We start from the raw sequence: 24,299 nt of genomic DNA, 5'->3' as shown, positions 1-24,299 counted from the left end.
TTGATGTAACATATGATCTCTGCATCAAATATGATGTGTATTTCTTCAAGACTCTACTTCACTGGACTATTATGTATTGGTATTGATGGCATTTATTGTATTCTAAACTATTGGAAACAGTTTGATGCGATATACATTTAGAAAGTATTGCTCTGTCTACTGTATCATAAAGGGCAGTAAACAGGTTCACAACTTTGTTAAAGTTCAGTTGAATTTTAAATAATGTAATGAAGACATATTTCTGGGACAACACAGGCAACAAACTGAGGGAAGCATCATTTACAAGTGTTGGACTTTATTGACTCAGATAAAAAATGAATGCAATTAATCAAAACTCAACAACAACAGTGGAGTTAGAAGGATGGAAGAAAGGCAGCAGAGTAAGATGGTGATCGCAGAATCAGACTTAATAGTTGGCCATGGTTGTCTCCAGCCAATCGTTAAAGAGGCAGACCTGTGAATGGAGACACGAGGAGGTTTGTTAGAAAACTAGCAAATATGATACATTTTTACTGGGGATGCTCATTGTGAAATATAAGTTTCATATTGTCTATTGTAGAAATCTTTTTGGTTTACCTTGGCATAGACACCGGGGTTGTCCTTCTGAGCACATCCGTAGCCCCAGGACACAACACCCTGCAGCTCACCGTTGCACACGACGGGTCCACCAGAGTCTCCCTGAGAGAGAATTCATTTGTGAAGAAATTCCCAAATATTCTGTATTGGCAACTAAGATGCATTGGTATAGGAAAAGGAGAGAGTTGTTTTGTTACACACCTGGCAAGAGTCCTTGCCTCCCTCCAGGTATCCAGCGCAGAACATGGCATCGGTGATCTGACCGGGGTAAGAGTTATCACAGTCCCTGTCGGACAGGATGGGGATGTTCAGGCACTGCAGCTTGTTGCCGTCAGCAGCTGTAATTTAGTAAAACAGGGTTAGAATAGCACAAATGACACAAAAATAAAGCTTAGCTCCAGCTGTTAAAATGTGGGTGTTACTCACAGGAGCTCTGGGTGCTTCCCCAGCCGGAGACGGTGCACATGGTGCCAGCGCGGGCACAGCTGCTGGGTAGAGCCACAGGCTTCACGTACTGGTTGAGGGTGGCGGGCTTGCTTAGCTTGATCAGCATGATGTCATTGTCGATGTTGTAGGAGCTGTAGTTGGGGTGACGGATGACACGGGAGGAGCTGATGAACTGCTCGTTTCCCTCGGTGACCCTGATGTGGTGCTCTCCCATACGAACCTCCACGCGGCTAAAAGCAAATGGAAATGACTTGATTAGTTACAAAATACAGACAACTGTTCATCAAAATAATGTGCATGCCCCACGGGTTAGTAAATCAATCCTATGATCCTGGAAAACATGAGGAATGTGCTTACGACTTGTAGCAGTGAGCAGCAGACACCACCCAGTTCTCGTTGACCAGGGAGCCTCCACAGAAGTGGTAGCCAGAGTTCAGAGACACCTGATGGGGCTGGGAGTGGGGAGTGCACTCCTTCCCTCCGACAATCTTGTCCTCCTCCGTGGCAACTGAGAAAACACACATCAGCATCAAGTTAGTTGTTTGATTCTGCTCTTTAAGAAAAGTTACAATAGAACAGATATCTATTTGAATGTAGAACAACTGCGCATTGTTCATTTGAGAACTTTGGGTGGTTAAAGATCAATCAGATGTTCTCTAATTAAAAACCTTGGCTTTAGGCACATGCTCTGGTTATTCTGAACTAAGTTTTGGGATAAAGGCCCACAGACTGTCAGCAGAGAGGAAGGCAATCGGCTGGATAGGAGCTTCACACTCACAGGCAGCTCCGATGAGCAGAATGAAGACCAGAGACATCATGGTTGCTGTGTGATTCTGTCGATGATAGCCTTCACCTGCAGACCTGGTTTATATCCTCAGTCAGGAGGGCTGCCCTGCTGTCCAGCCTTCCTCATTGGTCAGCAAGGAGCCAATCTCTGTAGCGGGAAATTGGAGTTAGGTGATTCATTTCCAGGATTACGTAAAAAACACTTTTGATTGTACAAGTAAGGATGGTTTTCTTGTCAGCAAGATTTGGAAAATTAAAAGGGAAAGTATAGGTTATATTGGGTCCTTTTATTATTTATTAATTTATGACACTACATTACATTACATTGCATTTAGCTGACGCTTTTATCCAAAGCGACTTACAATAAGTGCGTTCGACCAACAAAATACAACTTGAAGAAAACAGAATCAACACTACACGTCAAACATATTTTTTATATGATCTTACATTTTTACACAATGTAATCGTTGGAAGGTTATTTAGTTATGAGTTCCTAAGAGAACAGCAAGTGTCGAAAATGCAGAAAAAAAGAACAATACTATAATAAAAACATAATCTAATGTCGTTAGTATAAATTCTTTATGACTACATTATTATCACACCTTTTCTAATGGCCACCGATGACATATGTTTAACACTCATAGCCCAATTTATTGTTTTATTCATGTGGGTGGCTTTTATCTTGACTACCACCATGACAGAGAAGGGTTACATATTAAACCATCACATTATATTTACCTATAATCTGGAATTTCTCAGAATTATTATATTATTGCTACTAAGCAGTATATGGAGTTTTATTTAGCTCGAGTTTATAAAACTTATCGTTTATAAAAACATCAAATATTTAAATGCAAGCCTGCTTTGGAGCTTTTTTCACAATGCGTGATTCTTACTTTATTTCTTATACAAACCTCTTAAAGTTGGCCCGTGTTTCTTTGGTGAGATTGCATAGGTACACAGGTCCCCTCTATATTTAGACGTATGGACATTATCTCACAGCTGTGGGTTTCTCAACATTTGTTACTGAACAGCTAAATTCAGATATGATGTGTGGCTACCTTGAAAAATCATGATTTAAGATTCAAAGATTTATTGTCATAACATAAAACTACGGTGTAATTATATAATGTATGAAAAACGTAGAAAAATATATATTAAAAAAAACAGGAGACTGGGGGACTGTAAATTCTCAAATCACACCACTTAGAACTAACTTGTGAATGCAAAAACAATGCAGATATGATTTTTAAATAATTGTATTCAATAACAGCAACCAAAATAAACAGTACGAAGTGATTTGATTTGTAAATATAAATACGGATTTTGACTAAATGTTTTCATTAATATATTTTTACTCCCAGTGAAATTGGCATGGGACTTATTTTTACCCTCTCAAAGAACTGAAATCAAGAACCGAAAAGACACACACACTCAAATCGTCTTGCGGTGCAGATTTCGGGAAATTCCGAATTTAAATTGTTTGTGGATCACAGTGATTATGGCAGTAGAGAATGATTCAGGCAGAGTTTGAGTTTTTGATGCTAAGTTAATTACATCCATGGTGAGTAAATCCTTAAATTCTCTGTAAAATTCTGGTGGGAAACCATCTTCCCCCGGCGATTTATTAGATTGCAATGAGCACAAAGCCTTTTCAATTTCTTTCTGAGTGTAGGGAAGATCAAGTTTATTTTGGTCTTCCTGATCAAGCTTTGGCAAGTCAATAGTGGACAGGAATTCATCAATTTTAGTCAGATCTTCTGGTGATTCCGATGTGTATAAATTTGCATAAAACTGTTTAAATGTGTCATTAATTTCTACCGGGTTATGTGACACTGAAGCTGCTTCAGTTTGAATTGCGTTAATTGTTCTTGAGCTTTCCTCTTTCCTCAGTTGCCAGGACAGAATTTGATGTGCCTTCTCTCCCAATTCATAATACCTTTGTTTAGTTCTTAAAATGGCTTTTTCAATGTTATAAGTGTGCAGCGTATTGTATTTGAGCTTCATGTTTAACAGCGATTGGTGTAATACCTTGGACCCAGATTGTTGAAACTCCTTTTCCAATTTCAAAATATCCGTTTCCAGTTTTTCTATTTCTGCCATATATTTCTTTTTAATACCTTTTGTATAAGAGATTATTTGTCCCCTTAAATAAGCTTTAAGTCCCATAATATAAAACTATTGGGGGAGGAAGGACAGTTAGTCTCGCAGAATAGCTTTATCTGGTCCCTAATAAACATGCAAACATCTGGTTTTTGAAGAAGGGTAGGGTTCAGTCGCCATCTATATGAGTTAGTTGTTTTTTCTGGCATCAAAATAGAGAGGAGAATGATCAGACAGGGTCCTAGATAAATATTCAGATTCCAATGCTCTATGAACTAGCTGCGTTGATAAGAGAAAAAGGTCGATCCTAGTATGAGACTTATGGGGACAGGAATAGAAAGAGTAGTCTCTGCTTTGAGGGTGCATCCGTCTCCAAACATCTGTCAAATTTAGATCTTTCATAAATGCCAGGGTGTTTTTGGCAGCTTTTGATTTAGATACTGCCAAGGATGACTTATCCAGAATAGGATCCAGGCACAAATTAAAATCACCCCCTACCAGTATGTTTTGTCGTCCCCCTGACACCTTAAGAAAGATATCTTGAATAAAGGATGCATCATCATGGTTGGGTGCATATAAGTTTAAAAGTGTCCAGGGTTCTGAGTAAATCTGACAATGAACTAATACATATCGGCCTGATGGATCAATAATAGTTTCTTCAATCGTCACTGGAATGTTTTTATTTATTAAAATAGCTACTCCCCTGGCTTTGGTGTTAAAGGATGATGAAACTACATGTCCTACCCAGTCTCTCCTCAGTTTATTATGCTCCTGTGCGGTAAGATGGGTTTCTTGTATGAAAGCAATATCAATTTTCAGTTTTTTCAGGTGTGTCAAGACTCTTTTCCTTTTAACCGGTCCGTTTAGTCCATTCACATTAAAGCTAACAAATGTCACTGCTCTGTTCATCAACAATAAGAGTATACAATGATCATGGTATTACGGCCTCTTTGTGAAGTCACCATGTAAGTGTAAATGTATCTCCCGCAGTAAAGTGGCAAAAAGTAAGATAATGCACTGAAAATAGAAACAAAAAAGGAAAAAGAAAAACCCCCGAAGTGCCTACTCCTGAACATCCGGCACCATCTACACTATCAAATTGGGATGTGCACCTTGCACTTAACAAGCGTGACATGTCTGGCTAGTACAGTAAACATCTCACTAATCCCAGGGCTCTGTCTGAAAAAATGATTATCATATCAAATGATCCAATATTGAGTGAAACAAAGTGTTCACAAACTCTGAAGAAAAGGAAAAAAGAAAAAACCCGTTTGAAATGACCTTATACGGTATCTATGAAACCAGTCTAACAAATGTAAACTTTGAATGCTGTCATCACTTGTATTATCTAGAATGTCTTTAATATACCAATAGTGACGACAGTTTAAACATGAAGACACAGCAACTCGTGGGAACTACGGTTGCCCGACTGATTTTCAAACAACTGTTATTTCCGTTGAGGTTTGTTTGTTTGTTTGTTTGTTTATTTGTTTAAAGGACAGTGCACATTAATCCACATTGCTGTAAATGAGCCAGTATTAGCCAGCAGGCTAATTTTCAACTGTTGTCCTTGGCAAGATGTTAAATGACCACAACAAGACTAGAAAATAAAAACATAATTAAATAGAGTACAGCAGACACCAGCAGTACAACAATAAATAAATAGCAGTACAACAATAAATAGGAACAGCAGTACAACAATAGAGAGGAACAAACACACAGATGAAATATCATCATACCTTGATACAGTTAAAAGTGTTCACATTTTTGATTGTTTAAAAGCCAGTTCTTATGATTGTGGTTAAATGTATGATAGGAGGTGTTATTCCTTATCTGTATTGGTGTTGTGTTCCAGAGTGTAGGTGCCCTCACAGAGAAACAGTGTTTGCCAAAGGAGCTGGACCTAAGAGGGTCTACACAGTCCCCTCTTAGGGCAGACCTTGTGGTTCTGCCGTTTGAGTTTTTCTGCTGTATAAAAGTGCAGAGTGGTGGGGGTGCCTTGCCGTTTAGAATTTTAAAAATGAGACATGCATCAGTGTGTTTTAAAATATTTCCCCAGCTGAGCAGGTTATGTTTGTCCAGGATTTTGCAATGGTGGTATAGCTTAGGTTTTCTGTCCAAAACTTTGAGAGCTTGTTTGTAAAGTGACAGGATAGGCCTTAAGGTTGTGCTATTCGCCTGGGTCCAGCTGCTCATACAGTATGTTAGGTGGGGAAGGATCATGGCAGTCATGTAAAGTTTTGCTACAGGTGTTGTCAAACAGTTCCTTATATATCTAAAGTTTGCTAAATTGTATTTAGTTATTTGCATTACCTTTCTCACTTGTTTTTTGAAGGATAAAGTAGTGTCAAGGATAATGCCTAGATATTTAAAATGTGTAACTGTTTGAATGACCTCCCCAGACACATAGACCGTGGGTTCACAGTGTGATACAGTGTTGGTCTTGCTAAAAAACATACAGACTGTCTTCTTAACATTCAGATATAGGTGTGAGTCAGTAAGCCATTGATTTACATGAACCATTGCATCATTTAATTTGGCCGCAGCTTGGGCCTTGGTTTTTGCATGGACATAAATGACAGTGTCATCAGCATACATTTGCACCTCACATCCAGTGCACACTGATGGCAAGTCATTTATATAAAGGCTGAATAGAATTGGGTGGGCCCAGGATAGATCCCTGGGGTACACCCAGTTCATTCCTCAGGGGTGGTGATGTCTCGCCACTTACCCTTACACACTGAACTCTGTCTGACAGATCGGAGCTCATCCAGTCTATTGCACTGGGTGAGAAATTAAAATAGGACATTTTGTGAATGAGTACTTGATGATTGACTGTATCAAAAGCTTTCTTAAGATCTAAGAAGATTGCTCCAACAATGCCTCCTTTGTCCATTTTTTATTTAATATTTTCCACAAGGAAACAATTTACGGTCTCAGTGGAATGATTGGCTCGGAAGCCGAATTGCATGGGGTGTAGTGTGAAAGGACTACTGTTAAGATGTCCAGTCAATTGCTCAGCTACACATTTCTCAGAGATCTTAGACATGACAGGTAAAATACTAATGGGCCTATAGTTGTTTGCATCAGTTGTGTCCCCGGATTTGTGGACTGGCACAACAATGGCTAACTTCCAGTCTTTTGGGAATTTTCTCTCCCTAAAAGAGGTGTTAATTATTTTGGTAATTGTCCCTGTGAGAGTGGTAGCATGTTTCTTTAGAAACAGAGAATCCAGTCCAAAAGTGTCTTTTGATTTGGAATTGTTTAAAGAAGAAATTATAGAATTAACTTTTGATTCAGAAGTCTCTGTCAGGGAGAAGACTGGCTGTGTACAATCAATAGGTGATGAATGTATTTGACCAATTTGGGGACTGTTTATAGTCAGCCTCACAGAATTAATAAAATGGTTATTAAAAATAGCCGCTATTTCTGCTGGCCCCTTACATAAGGTTCCATTGTTACCGATCTCCAGCTGCTTTGTTATGTTATGCCCTTTCCCTGTTAGGTTCTGCAGACAGTCCCAGATTTGTTTATGATTTCCCTTAGATTCATGAATGAGATTAACAAAGAAGTTGGATTTAGCTGCCCTGATTTCCTTTGTAACTCTGTTTCGTAAGGACACAAATATATGCCTGTCAGTCACTAAATTTGACTTAAGAGAGTGCTTTAGAGCATTATCTCTCTCCTTCATTGATTTCCTGATGTCACTATTAATCCAGGGGAGGGTATGTTTATTTTTGGCCTTAGATTTGCTTTTCCTGAGGAATCGTTTTGATATATTTTTGGATTGTTGACATAAGGGCATGTGTGTTGGTATCTACGTCTGTACCTGATAACATTTGGCTCCAGTTAATGTTTTTAATTTCCCTGTCAAATTCATCAATATCACTCTTGGGTATTCTTAATTGGTAAGATTTTGTACTGGGTTTCAAATGGAAGCGGGATTTAGTGAGCTTTCTGGCTATGAGAGTTAGGTTGTGGTCAGACAGACCAGTGATAATATTGTAGGTTTTTGTCACCCTTTCAGGTTTGTTGCTGAAAATCAGGTCAATCTGGGTTTTTGAGGATGTGGTTATTCTAGTAGGCCCCTTAATTAATTGTGTGAGATCAAATTGATTAGATACCCGTTCTAGTGCCTTATTACTTGCTTTGTCCTCCCAGTTAACATTGAAGTCACCCATTAATATTATTTCCTTGGCAGAACTGCATTCTCTAAGCATTTTTTGTAATTTGTCAAAAAAAATTGCTTTTGCAGATGGTGGTCTATACACTCCAATGAGAATGAAAGACATCTGTGGTGACAGGCTAACATTAAGACAGATATGCTCAAGCTCATTCTCAGCAGAGCATTGAACCTCATTACATGATATGTGGTCTTTGATATAAAACAGTAACCCCCCACCCCTGCCCACAGCTCTATCTTTCCTAAAAACATTGTAGCCAGGAATATGTATGGCTGAGGATGGGGAGTTTTTATTTAACCAAGTCTCTGACAAACATAAATAGTCCAAGTTAGAGTCTGTTAAGAGATGTTTTATCTGATCACTTTTGGGTACAAGACTGCGGATATTCAAGTGAGCCCCCAGCAGACCACTGGGTTTTGCATTATGGTCCCACAGCACTCTGGCATTGTTCACCGTCTGAAATAAATTGTGTTTTCGCAATTTTTTAATTGCTGGATTTAATCCTGCGGCTTTCCGTCGAGCGGCGCCAACTCTTGTTGTGAGTGAGTTCTGGATTGGCCCACGCTTACCTGGACCGTCGCAGAGAGTGTTGATAGGAAGGATGGAGTTTGTTGGTTTGAGATCAACTGGTTGTGCGCTGCCCGGGGGCTGGATAACGATCGCCCGTGGCGTGGAGATTCGGGAGTCATCCGTGTAATGGAGTTGTTGTTGCCGTGCGACCTCGGGGGTTAGCGAGGATGCACACAGTTTCAGCGACCACGGCTCTCCCTCTTCCTCCACACCAGTCAGATCAGGCCCGGCCTGTGATATCGGTTGAGTGGCGTTTGCAGTCGATATACTCCCAGAGACATCCGAGGAGCAGGTATGGAAATTAGGTGGGTAATCAGACATTATAAGTACAGCGTTTGTGACAGCAGTTTGTATCTGTAAGATAGGCTAGTTACATGCTGTAACTGAGTCAGTTGGTAGTTTAGCCGCAAGTTCAGTGTGGATCATTGGGCCAGGGCATTGATGAACATCACCGGCTAGCAGCAGACAGAAAGTAATGATGAGTCATTCCCCTCTTTGATCCGTTTTGGTGAATTGTTTGTTTGGGCCCTGCATTCCCATGCCAGGGCGGACAGAGGTGGTAAACAAAACGAGGTGACCAAGTCCAAACTGTTTTTGTGATGTATGACTACTTATCGAAGCTAAGCAGTCCCGTTCATGTGAGTGTTTGGCTCCCAGAAAATGTGTTAAGAGTGTGTAAAAGAGAGCCGCTGCCAACACACCACGTCTGCCCGCCATCTCGCAGTTCCTGAGTGAGCTTTTAATGGTTAGCTTTCTGGTTAGGTCCTGCTGGAGTCTCACGCAGGAATGCCGCTGCCTCCTTTGGTGTTTGGAAGAATCTTCTCCCTCCATCGGGGAGCGTGATCCTCAATGTTGCAGGATGGAGTAAGGCAAACAGAATATCCCTGGATCGAAGCTCCGTCTTAACCCGGTCATACTCCTTTCTGCGTTTCACCAAGCTGGCGCTTAGGTCGGGAAAAAACAGCACAGGCTTACCGTCGTACTTGATGGGACCCTTATTTTCTCTGGACCGCTGTGCGGCAATGCGCAGGATCTTGTCTCGGTCTTGGCATTTGAGCAGCCGTATCAGAACAGGACGGGGTCCAAAAGCCCGATGTGCCCGCTCTATTATCAGGGGCTCGGTAAAATGCTCTTGTCCCAAGGTGGCTGGGATCCAGTTAACAAAAAAGTTTACAGGATCGTTTCCCTCGCAGCTTTCCCCGAGATTAATGACACGTATATTATTGCGTCGGCTGTGGTTCTCAAGCTGGTTCTCCATTAAAAAGTCATTTTCTTTTCTTAACTTGACAACACGAGAGTCCAGGTCCACCAGCTGGTCCACCGCCGTGCCAATACGGTCTTCTGCTTCGGTTACCCGGGAGCTCAACTTATCCAGCATAGATTTCAGTCCGGAGATAGACTGATTAATTTCTGCGGTTTTGGAGTCGAGTTTACTGGAGAGAGCTTGATTGCCGTTTCTAATCTCTTGAAGGATAAGTGAGTCTCCTCCGCTCAGGTGTTGTTGTGCCGCCGCCGCCATTACACAAACTTCTTGCTCACAAGTCTCGGGAGCAATTTCCTCTATAGACGTCAGAATTTGCTTATCAGCTGAATGTTGTTGTTTGCTCCCTGATCTCAAGTCCATGCTGCATTCGTCCGACCAGATTAAAAGTGGGTTTGGGTGTTTTTAAAGGTTTTAAATTGAATTAGGATGGAGAGCCCCTGGGCTAGCGTCTACCTAGCTTCGCTGCATCACGTGATCCCCAAGTACTCAGATCTTGTTCTTAAGTAAATGTCTGTTACAAGTAAAAGTCTTGCAATCAAAATGTTACTCAAATAAAAGTACAAACGTTTTAGCATAAAAATATAATTAAAGTACCAAAAGTAAAAGTAGTCTTTGTGCAGATTGGTCCATTTCAGAATAATATATATGATATGTTTTCTAATGATTGATCATTAAAGTGTTCTCAAAGCTGGTAAAGGTGCAGCTAGTTTGAATAACTTTTACCTCATTCACACCAACGGTGTTTCAGGGCCGGTTCGGAGCTGGAGCTTGAAAAGCACCGGGTTTTCCTGTTCACACCGCAGCGGAGTAGCCTTAGCTCCGGAATCCGGTTCATTTCGAGCACCAAAAAATTGTCCGGCCAGAGCAAAAGCACCACATACGTCACGCTTACGTCGAGCCGGGGGCAGGGGCGGGCTCAACTCCTGAACAACAACAAAAAGCCGGCATTTTATCCAGTTTGTACACAACGATGGAGAAACTTAACAAGCAGCAGTGGTCCACTGAAGAAACCAGCTACCTACTGGGAATCTGGTCTTCCGAAGAGGTACAGAGGAAGCTGGAGCACAATTGGCCATTGTTGTTGTTGTCGGTGTCAGCTGTGAGGGGTTTCCGCACGGTTTGGCTTTATGAAGCAGGCACGCAATCGGTTACGTCATGACGCAAACGATGACGCAATGACGCAGCACCAGTCGGACTCTGGGCAGTGTGAAAAGAGCCGGAGCTAAACCGAAGAACCGGTTCTGAACCTGAAAAGCTCTAGCACGGAGCTTGAACCGGAGTTGCGTTGGTGTGAATGAGGTATTTGTGTACTGCAGGGTACTGATGTAGCACCTCATTTCGGACTCCAGTTTACAGCTTCCTGCCTACAACTTTTAACTGCTTATCTTTCTTACAGTGCAGACGCTTTTTCTGCTTGCTCTTGCCTCTGCTTACTTTTTATGCTGATTTTCCTATTCTTATTCTCTGAAAACTTCGAGCAGCGGCTCCTGGACATTAACTTATCACTGGGACAGTTCATCTTTGTAAATAGACGGAGGGTTTCAGCCATATTTCAACATTTTTACGACGACCTCAGTCTTACAGTAGCGTGGCCTAGCAACAGCTAAAGCCTGGTAGGCTACTGCATGCTATTTAGCTTAAGCTAGTTGGTAGCAAAATGCCTCCGTTCTCTACAGATGACATCCACAAACTTATACAGAAGATGGCTGTGTTGGAAATTAAAATGCAACGGTTGGAAGTTAACGTGGAAGTGAATGGACTATGTTGTGGGAATGACACCACTTTACCAGTGTTGCAAAATCATGGAAATGGGTAGGCTAACTCACAGCTAGTTAGCAGCTACAAGGATTCCAAGGAACAGGAGGGCTGTGTACCGGGTAATAAATCTACAAGTGGTAGTCCTCCCTGAAACTCTCTGGGTGCAAAGCCTAAGAGTAAATCATTTCCATGGGATTTGGGAGGATGGATAACAGGCAGAGCCCAGCGCTCTGCGACTGGCTGGCCTGCATTGTTATCACCCAGGAAGAGCGCCTCTTCAACCCCTAAACAGCCGTGGACAGCTGCTAAAGGGAGAATTACAAACAATACTCCTAAACCACCAAGTGTGCCAATCCAGAACAGATACGCTCCGCTGACCGAGAGCCGGAGATCTCTTTCTGATGACCTGGATAACCCGTCCTCTTCACACAGCAGGGTAAGGACCAATAGCTACTCCAAAAGTAAAAGGCTAGAGGGAAAGCTAACGACTGGGCCTGAAACTCTGATTGTGGGTGACTCTGCTGTAAGAGATGTAAAAGGTCTGTGTAGTAAGAACAACACCAAAGTACTCTGTTTTCCCAAGGATGTGGTCTCTGACTTGGCTGAGAAGATCCTGCATATTGGGGCTGAACATCCGACTGTGAAGAATGTGGTACTGCACATTGGAACAAATTATGTTGTGAAACAACAGTCAGAAGTGCTGAAAAAAGACTTTAAATGTTTGTTGGAAACTGCCAGCTCTCTAAATGCAGAGGTGTTCATCAGTGGCCCTCTACCGCCAGTCAGAAGAGGAGTGGAGAGATTCAGCATATTGTTTGCACTGAACACCTGGCTTTCAACTGTCTGTACTGACCATTCTGTCCATTTTATTGACAATTTTAACTTTTTCTGGGATCGCAGACAACTTTTCAAGGCAAATGGAGTTTGTCTGAACAAATCAGGAGTGAAATTGTTTATCTCCAACATATTCAACTAACTGCGTCATCAATCTGTTCCCTCTGCCAAGGACAAGCGGCAAAAGGAATCAAAACAGGAGAAAGACACAACACATCGCGCAGAAAGTACTGCCTGAAATAACAACCCTAATTATCATATCTCTTGGATCTACATTGGAGGCAGTCGCAATTTCTACAGGCTCGCACTTACGTGTTAGCATCTGGCATCTGTTAGCATCTGTTAGCATCTAGCAGCATCTAGCTCTCCTGCTTACAAACTTTTAGCCATCCCTGCTTATACAAGTAGTAGTTTTAGTTGTCTGCGAACTGTGGAGGCCTACTCCCACCTGTCGAGTGCGGCTGTACTGAGGTGTTTTTCCTCCGGAGACGTCGCAAAGAGACGGAGCGGCTCCACCTGTTTGCTGCCTGCGATCTGCGATCTACGGAGGCCTGCTCCCACCTGTAGAATACGGCTGTACTGGAGAGGTTTTTACCCCGGAGTCGTCGCGGAGAGACGGAGTGGATCCACGCTTCGGGCTTGGCCTGCTTCCACCGGGCGTGTGCTGCTGTGCGGAGGAGGATTTTACCACCGCTGGGGCCTGCTTTCCACCTGTCCTGGTTCTGCTGTTGCAGAGGCCTGCTTTCACCCCGGGGATACCACGGAGGGACCGGAGCACTTCCACGCTGCTGTTTTCGCCTGTCCTTTGCTGCTGTGCTGATTTTGCTCCAGGAACATCGCGGATAGTGTGTGCTGGTCTGGGAAAATGGCCCATATCGGGATTCTACTGTGCCTGTTAACTGTTTTGGACTATGAGAAGATCTCTAGTCATTCTGAGAAGACTACTGGAGTCAGGTCTGTTCTGCCACCCGCAGTGGGCATCCCCTGCAAAGGTTCGGATGTGTTGCTCAAACAATTACCGGTTGCCTTGTCACAGTCAATCTGCTCGACAAAATATGTTTGTCTTTTTTGTTTTCCTGCGATGATGGTTCTTCAGGACTGCTTCTTAAGCTCTAATCACACTCTCGCAGACTTTTCCGGTGTTTCTAAATTAGATGACAATGTATTTGTGTCGTTTAAGAGGAAAAGATGCCTGGTTTTGTTGTTGTTATTACTGTCAGGAAATGTACAACCTAACCCTGGTCCGCCCAGTAGTAGTAGTCAGATCGCTACTCCTGCTGATTTTAAAGCTAGGTCTGGGTTGGGTTTCATCCACTTGAATGTGCGCAGTCTGTTAGGTAAACTAGATTTTGTCCGTATCTGGGCAAAATCGACTGACGCTGACGTCATTGTCTTATCAGAAACATGGCTAAACAAATCTATTTTGGCCTCTGAGTCTGACATTGCCTTAAATGGTTTTAATGTGTATCGTACCGACCGGCCTAATAAAGGTGGTGGCGTTGCCATTTATGTTAAGAATAAGTTCAGTGTAACCACATTAGTTTCCAAATCGATCAGTAACCAATTTGAATTTTTAGCCATAAATATAGAAGTGGCAAAGGGTCAACAGGTCATGGTAGTGAGTTGTTACAGACCCCCCTCAGCTGTCAAAGACTCCTTGTCTTCACTAGCAAAGCTTTTATCACAACTATACTACAAGGAAATAGTGCTACTTGGAGATTTTAACTGGGACTGGTTAACTGCAGTGTCAGAGGATTTAAAAAACCTTTGTATCTCTTTGAATGTTACTCAGATTGTTGACAGTCCTACTCGCCCAAATATTAAGTCCCCTAATAAATCCTCCCTAATTGATCTCATTTTAACTAATGTTCCCCATAAATATTCATCTGTGGGAGTATTTGCAAATGATCTGAGCGATCACTGTGTTGTAGCCACAATTAGGGACACTAAGGTCCAAAAGGTTAAACCTCGCATTATCATTAAGAGAGACATCAAACATTTTGTGGAGCAGGGTTTTGTGCATGATCTGTTTGATTTTGATTGGGGTAAAATCGATCTGTGTGCTGATGTGGAAACCGCATGGTCTTATTTTCATCTTGGTTTTATGGAGATCATTGATAGACATGCACCCCTGCGTACATCATGAGAGAAACAAGGCCTGGGCAAAGGCAATCAGGCTCAGAGGTAGAGTGGCTGCGTTTTAGGTAGCTAAGGAATAGCTTCACTTCAAATGTCAAAAGTGCAAAGTCGAAGTACTATTTGTCAGTTACCACAGAAAACCTAAATAATCCTAGGAAATTTTGGAAAGCAATAAAATCGATATCCACCGGTGAGATCCGTAATGAGCTACCTCCGTGCCTTACCACAGCATCTGGCACTATATCGGACAGGGCCACTATGTTAAATTGCTTTAATGAGCATTTTGTGTCCTGCGGTTCTATGTTTGATTCTGTGACTAACTCTGCTTCTGTGAACACCCCAATCCGTGACTCTGAACAATGTGGTCTGGAAAACCCTTTCAGTTTTACTCCTTTTACTGTCAATGTTGTTCATGAAGCCTTATCTAAGCTAGATCCTAAGAAACCGGCTGGCCCGGACAACGTAGAACCTTTCTTTTTAAAGATAGCTGCAGATTTTATTGCTCTTCCTCTTACTACTCTTTTTAACCTCTCCCTCAGCACAAATGCAATTCCAAAAGTATGGAAGTCAGCTTATGTCTTGCCTTTACTAAAAGGAGGGGAGGCAACTATTTTAAATAACTATAGGCCAATCTCTAAATTGTCAGTTCTGGCGAAGGTGCTCGAACGCCTAGTGAGTGAACAGGTAAAGGAGTTTTTATGTAAAAATTATATCCTGTCTAAACATCAGTCAGGCTTCAGAAAACAACACAGCACCATCACTGCCACAATGAAAGTGGTGAATGACATTACGAGTATTTTAGACACTAAGCAGAGTTGTGCAGCTCTATTTATTGACCTTTCCAAAGCGTTTGATACCGTCGATCATCGCATCTTAAAGCAGAGGCTACTCAGTATCGGCATATCCAGCCATGCAGGTTGGTTTGTGAACTACCTCTCTGAAAGGTCCCAATGTGTTCACTTTGATGGGCTGTCTTCTGAGTGGTTAAACATTGCTAATGGTGTTCCTCAAGGTTCTGTTTTAGGTCCACTTTTATTCTCCATATATATCAACAGTTTAGGTGAAAATGTGGATGAAGCTACTTTACATTTTTATGCTGATGATACCGTGATGTATTGTGCAGGTCCCTCCATTAAGGAGGCTGGTGTTAAATTACAGGCTGTTTTTAACATAATTCAGACTCAGCTTGCTGAACTTAAGCTTATTTTAAATGTTGATAAAACCAAGGTAATGCTATTTTCAAAAGCTAAAAAGACACCAGAGCCTGTTTTGGATATTGTTACTATGCAAGGACAAGTACTTGAAGTGGTTACCAGTTATAAATACCTAGGTATCTGGCTTGATGATTGTCTTACTTTTAAACTTCATGTCAATAACCTGCTTAAAAAGCTGAGGGTTAGACTAGGTTTCTTTTTCAGAAACAAGTCCTGTTTCTCTTTTGAAGCCAGGAAAAGGCTAGTCACTGTGACCTTTTTACCTGTGCTGGACTATGGTGATTTGATCTATATGAATGCACCTGCCCATTGCCTGGATAAGTTAGATGCCGCCTATCACAGTGCCCTGAGATTTGTTACTAACTGTAAAGCACTTACTCATCACTGTACCCTGTATGCCAAGGCAGGTCTGCCTTCACTAACTGTACGGAGGCTCAGTCATTGGTACATGTTCATTTACAAAGCCATGTTGGGTAAACTACCTTTTTATATCTGCTCTCTGATCTCTCGACGAATTGAAAGTACATATTGCCTGAGATCTCATGATGTTGTTTTATTAAATGTGCCAAGTGCTAGGACTGTCTTAGGGAAGAAAGATTTTAGTTGTGCAGCTCCACTAAATTGGAACAGTCTGCAAACATGTTTAAAACTGAGCACTTTGGTTCCCCTGCATCATTTTAAAACTCGGCTGGGTGACATGCTGTTTGATACTCATGGTACCTGTCTCTGTAAATAGAGTTTGTAAACTGTACCCTGTACATTATGTTGTATGTCATCCTTATTGTTGTTCTGTTGTTTTTAAGTTACATGTGTAACTAATGTCCTGCAGGTCACCCTTGAAAAAGAGATCTTTTGATCTCAAGGGGCTTTCACCTGGTTAAATAAAGGCTACAAACAAACAAACAAACAAGAAAACCCTGAGGAATTATCACTGCACCCGCCTGAGGAATGTTCTATGAGACACATGGAGGAGTCTCCACTGCCCGTCACCCCCCCCCCCCCCCCCTGTCAACGCCTTTGAGGATACTCTTCATTCATCCCCCAGCTCTCTCTACTCTCCGCTCACCCTTTCACCCTCGCCCACCCCCCTGGAGTTCGATGACCGCATGAAGGCGACACGCAGGGCTGGCACCGATTCCTTTCTGGAGTTCAATAACCAAACTAAGGCGATACGCAGGGCTGGCAGCATGTCCTTTACCCCCGCTCCTCAACGACGCCCACCAAAATCACTGAAGCAGAGACGCGCACCATCTCCCCCGTCTTCATCAAGAAAGCATCTGCAGTCTCCGAAGCCTGATAAGGATGTGTGTGTACAAAATGCAACAAACTCTTACTGATATGTGCTGGGTCCAGGCTCAAGGGCGTATGGCACTCTCAACTCTTTCCAGGACATGCCAGGGCCCTGCCTGCCTATAGCTTTGCCGATATCTGTTGATAGGTAATAGATTAAGAGCGGTGAATCATCTTGGATACAGGAAGCGCTCAAACGTTTGTGTGAGTGTATCTAATTTAGCAGTAATTCCATGTCAGCCACAGCTTGTTACAAAAAACATGACTGATAGTGTGTTTAACAAACTTAAACTAGCTTTATTAAATGTCAGGTCTTTGGCAGGAAAAACATTTTTAATCAATGATTTTATCACTGAGCACAATCTCGATTTTATGTTTTTAACAGAAACTTGGATTGAACAAAATAACAGTGCAGCTGTTCTTATCGAATCAACACCTCCCAACTTTAGTTTTATGAGTCAGGAAAGAATGCATAAGAAAGGGGGTGGAGTTGCTATTCTGTTCAATGATTCCCTTCAATGCAGGAAGACATCTTATGGGAACTTTGATTCTTTTGAATATGTGGCCCTTCAGCTGAAATGCTCCTCTCGAGCTCTGTTCCTAAATATCTATAGACCACCCAAATACTGTGCAAGCTTTTTTGATGACTTTACTGAACTGCTGTCTATAGTGTGTATTGACTTTGACCGTCTAGTCATTGTTGGTGATTTTAACATCCATGTTGACAACCCCCAGGACAGAGGGGCAAAATAACTGTTTTGTGTTCTCGATAGCTATGGACTGACTCAGCATGTGACGGAGCCCACGCACAATAAGGGGCACACTCTGGACTTAATTATCTCAAAGGGTCTGAATATCTCTAAGGTTGTGGTGACTGATGTTGCACTCTCTGACCATTCCTGTGTTTTCTTTGAGAGCTCTATTTCTGTTCACAAAAATGTTCAAAAAGAGGTAACCACAAAGCGATATTTAACTGAAAATACTAGGGAAATGTTTACTCAGAATTTTCCTTCCACACTTGCCCCTGCTAACATCTCAGTAAATGAGCTAGTAGATCATTTTAATTCAAAAATTCAAAATGTTATAGATGCCATTGCTCCAACTAAGGTAAAGGAAGTGACTGGGAAGAAAATATCTCCATGGAGAAAGGCCATGACCGTGAGAGCAGAAAAAAGACAGTGTCAAAAAGCTGAACGTAGGTGGCGAAAAACAAATCTCCAGGTTCACTTTGAAATCTATAAAGAGATACTTGGCCTTTATAATTTGGAATTGAAAAACGCACGACAATCGTTCTTCTCTGACATCATTACCAAAAACAAAAACAACGCACGTGCCTTGTTTGCTACCGTCGACAGACTAACTAACCCCCCAGTGTCAGTAGCCTCTGAATTTCTATCCACCAGGGCGTGCAATGATTTTGCCTCCTTTTTCACTGACAAAATTCAGAAAATCAGACAAGCAGTCAGTGCCTCTGCATCAGGAACAGCAAATGTGTTGTCTCTGTGTCCACTTAACATCAATTCAAACACCATGACACAATTCCATCAGATTAATGATAAAAACCTAGAGGACATTATACAACTTCTGAAATCCTCCTCCTGCTGCCTTGATATTATTCAAAAAGGACTTTTCAAAGATGTTTTGCCTTGCATGGCCTCAGATCTACTTCATATAGTAAACAAATCTCTTCACTCAGGTATTTTTCCACAGGCCCTGAAAACTGTAGTCATTAAACCGCTCTTAAAAAAGAATAATCTAGATGCTTCAGTAATGAACAATTACAGGCCCATATCAAACCTCCCATTTCTAGGTAAAATCATTGAAAAAGTTGTTTTTCAATAGTTGAGTAATTTCTTGCATTTAAATAACTGTTTTGATGTGTTCCAGTCAGGCTTTCGTCCAAACCACAGCACTGAGACTGCTCTTGTAAAGGTCTTTAATGACATCCACTTAAACACAGACAGTGGCAGAACTTCAGTGTTAGTATTATTAGATCTCAGTGCTGCGTTTGACACTGTTGACCACAGCATATTACTAGACCGACTGGAAAACTGGGTGGGACTTTCGGAAACAGTTCTGAATTGGTTTGAATCCTATTTAAAGGACAGAAACAACTTTGTTTCTATAGGTAAATACACATCTGAGTTGACAAATATGACATGTGGGGTTCCTCAAGGCTCCATCTTGGGGCCTCTTCTTTTTTAACATCTACATGCTACCACTGGCTCAGATAATGAAAAACAACAAAATAAGTTACCATAGCTATGCAGATGACACACAAATTTACGTAACAATTTCACCAGGAGACTATGCTCCAATTCAAACACTGAGTAAGTGCATTGAACAAATCAATGACTGGATGTGTCAGACCTTTCTCCAATTAAACAAAGATAAAACTGAGGTAATGGTTTTTGGAGCGAAGGCAGAACGTATAAAAGTTAGCACTGAGCTTCAGTGTGCAATGTTCAAAACAACAGATAAAGCCAGAAATCTAGGTGTAGTCATGGACTCTGACCTGAGTTTCAACAGTCACATTAAAACAGTTACTAAATCAGCCTACTATCACCTAAAGAATATATCTAGGATTAAAAGACTAATGTCACAGCAGGATTTGGAAAAACTTGTCCATGCTTTTATCTTCAGTAGACTGGACTACTGTAATGGTGTCTTCACAGGTCTCACTAAAAAATCTATTAGAAAGCTGCAGCTGATTCAGAACGCCACTGCTCGAGTCCTCACTAACACTAAGAAAGTGGATCACATCACTCCAGTTCTGAAGTCTTTACACTGGCTTCCTGTGTGTCAAAGAATATATTTCAAAATACTGCTGCTGGTTTATAAAGCACTGAATGGTTTAGGCCCAAAATACATTTCTGACCTCCTGCTAAATTATGAACCATCCAGATCTCTCAGGTCTTCAGGGACTGGTCAGCTTTCTGTCCCCAGAGTCAGAACTAAACATGGTAAAGCAGCGTTCAGTTATTGTATCTGGAACAAACTCCCAGAAACCTGCAGGTCCGCTGCAACTCTGACTACTTTTAAATCCAGGCTGAAGACTTTTCTTTTTGTCGCTGCTTTTAATTGAACTATTCACATATTAAACTGCACTGTAACTTTTATCCATGTATTTTTTTCTTTTAATGTTTATTTTATTATCTTTTCTTTTTAATGACTGATTTTAAATGCCATTTTCTTAATGTCTTTCATTTTTTGTAAAGCACTTTGAATTGCCGTGTGTTGATTTCGTCTTTATCATTAGGCTATTATTAATATGTGAAGAAATTATTAAGATAAGATGTTACTTTATTGATTGAACATTTTAGTTTAGAATGTGCTGTCCCACGGTAATTCAGAAGTCTCACAGGTCAAATTCCGACCATTATTTAAAACAATAGATGCTTTCACACCGTCTACAGTTTGATTTGTATAGAGCAGAGGTGCCCAGTACGTCGACCGCGGGCGACCGGTCGCCCGCGGGGGCAATGCTAGTAGATCGCGAGTCATTCTTAAAGAAAAAAATCCTGTTCCGTTAAAATAGACAAAACAGGTTTTGATCCCTCCTCCCTTGGCCTCCCTGCCACTTAATTCAGGAGTTTACTTGATTGACAGAAAAAGCGACCTATCGCTTTCCAGTCTGTTAACCCAGAATGCAAAGCGATACAAAATCAGTCAAGTGCGGGAAAACTCAAATTAAGTTAAAGAGACTAACAAGAGACAAACAACCAAATGAGTGCGGGACCGAGCAAGAAGCTAAAGACAAACCACTTCCACCCAGAATGGGAGGAAGAATATTTGTTTGTGATGTCACATTCAAAGGTTATTTGCCTTATTTGTAAAGCAAGCGTCGCTCTGCCAAAGAAAGGTAACGTGGAGAGGCATTATCGGAGTGTTCACAAGGCATATGACAGCGACTTCCCTCCGAGGAGCGAGTTGAGAAAGAGAAAGGTCATGTATTATTGCTACACAAATATTATCTCGCAGTCTTAGTGTCGCCAACTCGTTTCTAACATGCAAAAAGACAAACAAATGCGTCTATGGTCGGTGTATTTTCGACCTTTCCAATCCAGACGAGATCTCTCTCTCCCCCGTCTGTGCGCGAGGGGGCGGGGCAGTTTACACACACGCGGCTGCTATGTTACCCGTCTTGAGGAGGACAATGCGCCTTGCCAAGAGAGTTCAGCATGTGAGGGCGGTAACACGAGCAATGTGTCGAAACATTTATCAAAAGCGCTCCACATCCAGACGGAGGAAAGCAGCGGGTTCGACTGTCTTTCTAGCAGCTCTGCAGCCCCATCCACGAGTAACGTTTCCACGTCAGGTGTTATGTATGCTAGCAGCACCACACGGAGTTAACTCATGATACAAACATGGAGTTAATGATTAGAGGAAACTGAGTTACTCTTTATTTAGTTAAAGTTTCAGCTATTCTGTTTACAGTTCTGTCATAAGATTATTTAATACGATTTGTTAAAACATTGTTGTTTCTTTTGATGCGAAATATTATTTATTTTATTTAAATAAAAAGCAATGTTAATTTTGTAAACAATTTGTTAATTTAATAATATGTATTTTTGAATCAAGTATTCATCTTTATTGTCTTGTTAGTTTCCACATGCCTAAAACAACCTCAAGCTAAATCTAAAAGTTGATGGCTAAATAAGAGCGTTTGAGAAATTGTGCAAGGCATACAGTAATAGTCTGAATAGTCGATTAGTCGTTTCATTAATCGATAGATTAATCGATTATCAAATGAGTCGTTTGTTGCAGCCCTGTTGTAGTTATCCCATGTATAAATAAAATGTGTTATTCAGCAACCCTTGCAATTTGGGATTTTATTTTTGGTTGGTAGACCTCGGTGAGCTGGTCATTTCAAAAGTAGCTCACCAGCCCAAAAAGTGTGGGCACCCCTGGTATAGAGGGAGCTCTGTGGCTAAATGGCCAGTGATTAGGTGTGGCGCATTTATCATCGTGATCAGAGCTAACTGCCTGCCGTCAGATTTCATTTAAAAAACAGGTCTGATTTTAAGACTATTTCTGCGCTCACAAAGAATGATAAGAATAAGAATAATGCGTATTGAACTGGTTTCATTAATTAGTGAGTTTATTTAACACTAGAACCGCCAATCGGGTCAATTTGTGTGATGTGTGTGCAATGTAGCCTAACTTTGTTTCAATAAAATATTAAAGTATCTTACAGTTATACTTTCGTAAACCTGAAGTGAATACATTTTGGATTACTTATTGGAATTATTGGTGGAAAGATTTCCTCACAACATTTAATATTCATTAGGCTACTAAAGGAACAGCCGAATTATCACAGCGCACAAAACCTATTACCGCCGCAGATGGACCAAAAACGGGAGCGTTTGAAATTTTTTTGCGGGTCCGCTCAGTGAAACAATAACAACGAAACATGGAGGAACACAAGTCTGCTAAAGTTAATTTAGCTGCTGGAGAAGAAAGATCAGGGGGGGAGGGGGGAGAGAGCTGTGGTTGATGGGCCATTAGTTTTGTAAATACACAGCTGAGCTGCCATTTCATTCGACTGTTTAAAAAACGGTGACATCGGACTATTTTTCTTAGCGGATGCATGTCAATTTAAATCAATACATACAACTCTTTTTTTAAATCAATAAAAACATTTTATAAATCCATAAAACCATTTCAATTAATATTGGGAGTCATGTCGTTACTTTGTTGAGAATGTGGCCATAAACGGGATAATTTGGGTGTACGCGTCGGGATCCTGATCTGCCGACGAGGCTCCATTAAAATATAAATATTGTTAGTGAATTACTGAGTTTAGGCACGTTAATAACGTTTTAATGAAGTTGAATACAGTATATTCATTTGTGTCAGTGATTTCATGTCAATTCGGCGAACATAAACATAAATGATCGTGGTGAAGATGATGATTAAATTAGGATAAAAAATTGAGAGCCGGGCTGTATTTCCTCCGGTTCGTTTTTTTCGACTAAACAACATTATTTTGTTAAACAACAACATGGTGATGTTTTGTAAATGATTACATGTCTCTTATTTAGCACAGAATATGATATCCGTGACATATGGATCTTAACAAAGTTCCGCTGTACATCCATCCAGCGTACTGTATCTTACTTTATTTCGCATGAGCTCCAGTGTGCATGGAACCCCACTGCATCCCCTGGTGGATCAATGATCCATTGCAGCTGGCTTCATAATAATTACATTTATTTATCACGGGGGCGGTCTCAAGTCAAGCTGGAGGTTTTTGAGCGAGGGCAGATCGGGCCCGGCGCCATGAGGGGGCAAAAGGGGGCATTGCCCCCTCAGTTGTATTCTTTGCCCCCTCACTTTGAGCATCATTCATCCATCAAAAAGTACAATAAATGTCACAATTATTAAATAACTTTAAATAATTATTTTCCCCATTACACGTTACTATGTTTAGATCAGATATGTGGGCAGGCAGTCAAGCAACGTGTAAAAAAGCCTCAACCCCAAGTGAGCTTGTAGTCTTAATGTTAGCGTGTGTGCAGATGTAAACACAGTCGGATGGTTGACCAAAACGTCCCCGTTTTCCGGGTAGAATCCCCGTTTTCGGTGGCTGGTACCCGGTTGAAACTCACGAAAAATATTCCCGTTTTTGAACGTGCGTTAAAAAAAATAGAGCAAGGTGAAATCAAATGTTATATGTCAGTAAAAACAGAGTAACAGTGTTGTGCCTGTTTGTAGCGTTAGGGTATTTCTTCTTCTACTACTTCGTCTTCTTCTTCTTTTTTCTTTAATGGCGAATCGCTTCCACTTGGAGCATATATCGCCACCTACTGTTGATTTATTAAATGTTTATATTAAATCCTTGTCCTCCGACCAGTGTTTTTGAGGAACTTGAAGATCAGCTTGTTTACTTCATTTCTTGATTTACTTTCGTATATTGACTTGAAATCCATGTCCTTGATGTTATGTTGTTCCAGTGCAGTTTTCAGAATGAGTCTTTGTCTGTTATAATCCGGGCAGCTAAAAAATACATGATGTAATTTTTCTCCCCAATTTTCGGCGCCCCCGATGAGTTGATGCATTCGCCTATGCCAAGGGCCGGCCCTGGTGAAAACAATATGACATCAACAAAAAATAAGACAACTACAGATAGCA

At 41.3% G+C, this 24,299-nt stretch overlaps 1 protein-coding gene across 3 annotated transcripts; it reads right to left on the bottom strand.

Annotated features, from left to right (window-relative positions):
- Positions 1–292: 292 nt before the first annotated feature.
- On the bottom strand, positions 293–23,335 carry LOC117553549 (trypsin-1-like). 3 transcript variants are annotated; one of them, XM_034227543.1, is made up of 7 exons: positions 23,286–23,335; positions 1,802–1,957; positions 1,381–1,531; positions 1,003–1,253; positions 778–914; positions 577–678; positions 293–454 (listed from the first exon to the last, which is right to left on the bottom strand). In XM_034227543.1, the coding sequence occupies exons 2-7, from the start codon at positions 1,839–1,841 to the stop codon at positions 407–409; spliced, it is 729 nt and encodes a 242-aa protein (XP_034083434.1). In that variant the 5' UTR covers positions 1,842–1,957; positions 23,286–23,335; the 3' UTR covers positions 293–406. The 3 variants fall into 3 exon arrangements, with proteins under 3 accessions (XP_034083434.1, XP_034083435.1, XP_034083433.1); XM_034227544.1 differs by lacking the exon at positions 23,286–23,335 and adding an exon at positions 17,210–17,252; XM_034227542.1 differs by lacking the exon at positions 23,286–23,335 and adding an exon at positions 8,666–8,859.
- Positions 23,336–24,299: the final 964 nt, after the last annotated feature.

This window comes from Gymnodraco acuticeps, unplaced genomic scaffold (genome assembly GCF_902827175.1).
Source record: "Gymnodraco acuticeps unplaced genomic scaffold, fGymAcu1.1, whole genome shotgun sequence".
Taxonomy (NCBI): Eukaryota; Metazoa; Chordata; class Actinopteri; order Perciformes; family Bathydraconidae; genus Gymnodraco; species Gymnodraco acuticeps.
The sequence above is the reverse complement of the archived record's forward strand: the minus strand, read 5'-3'. Positions and strand labels throughout refer to the sequence as shown.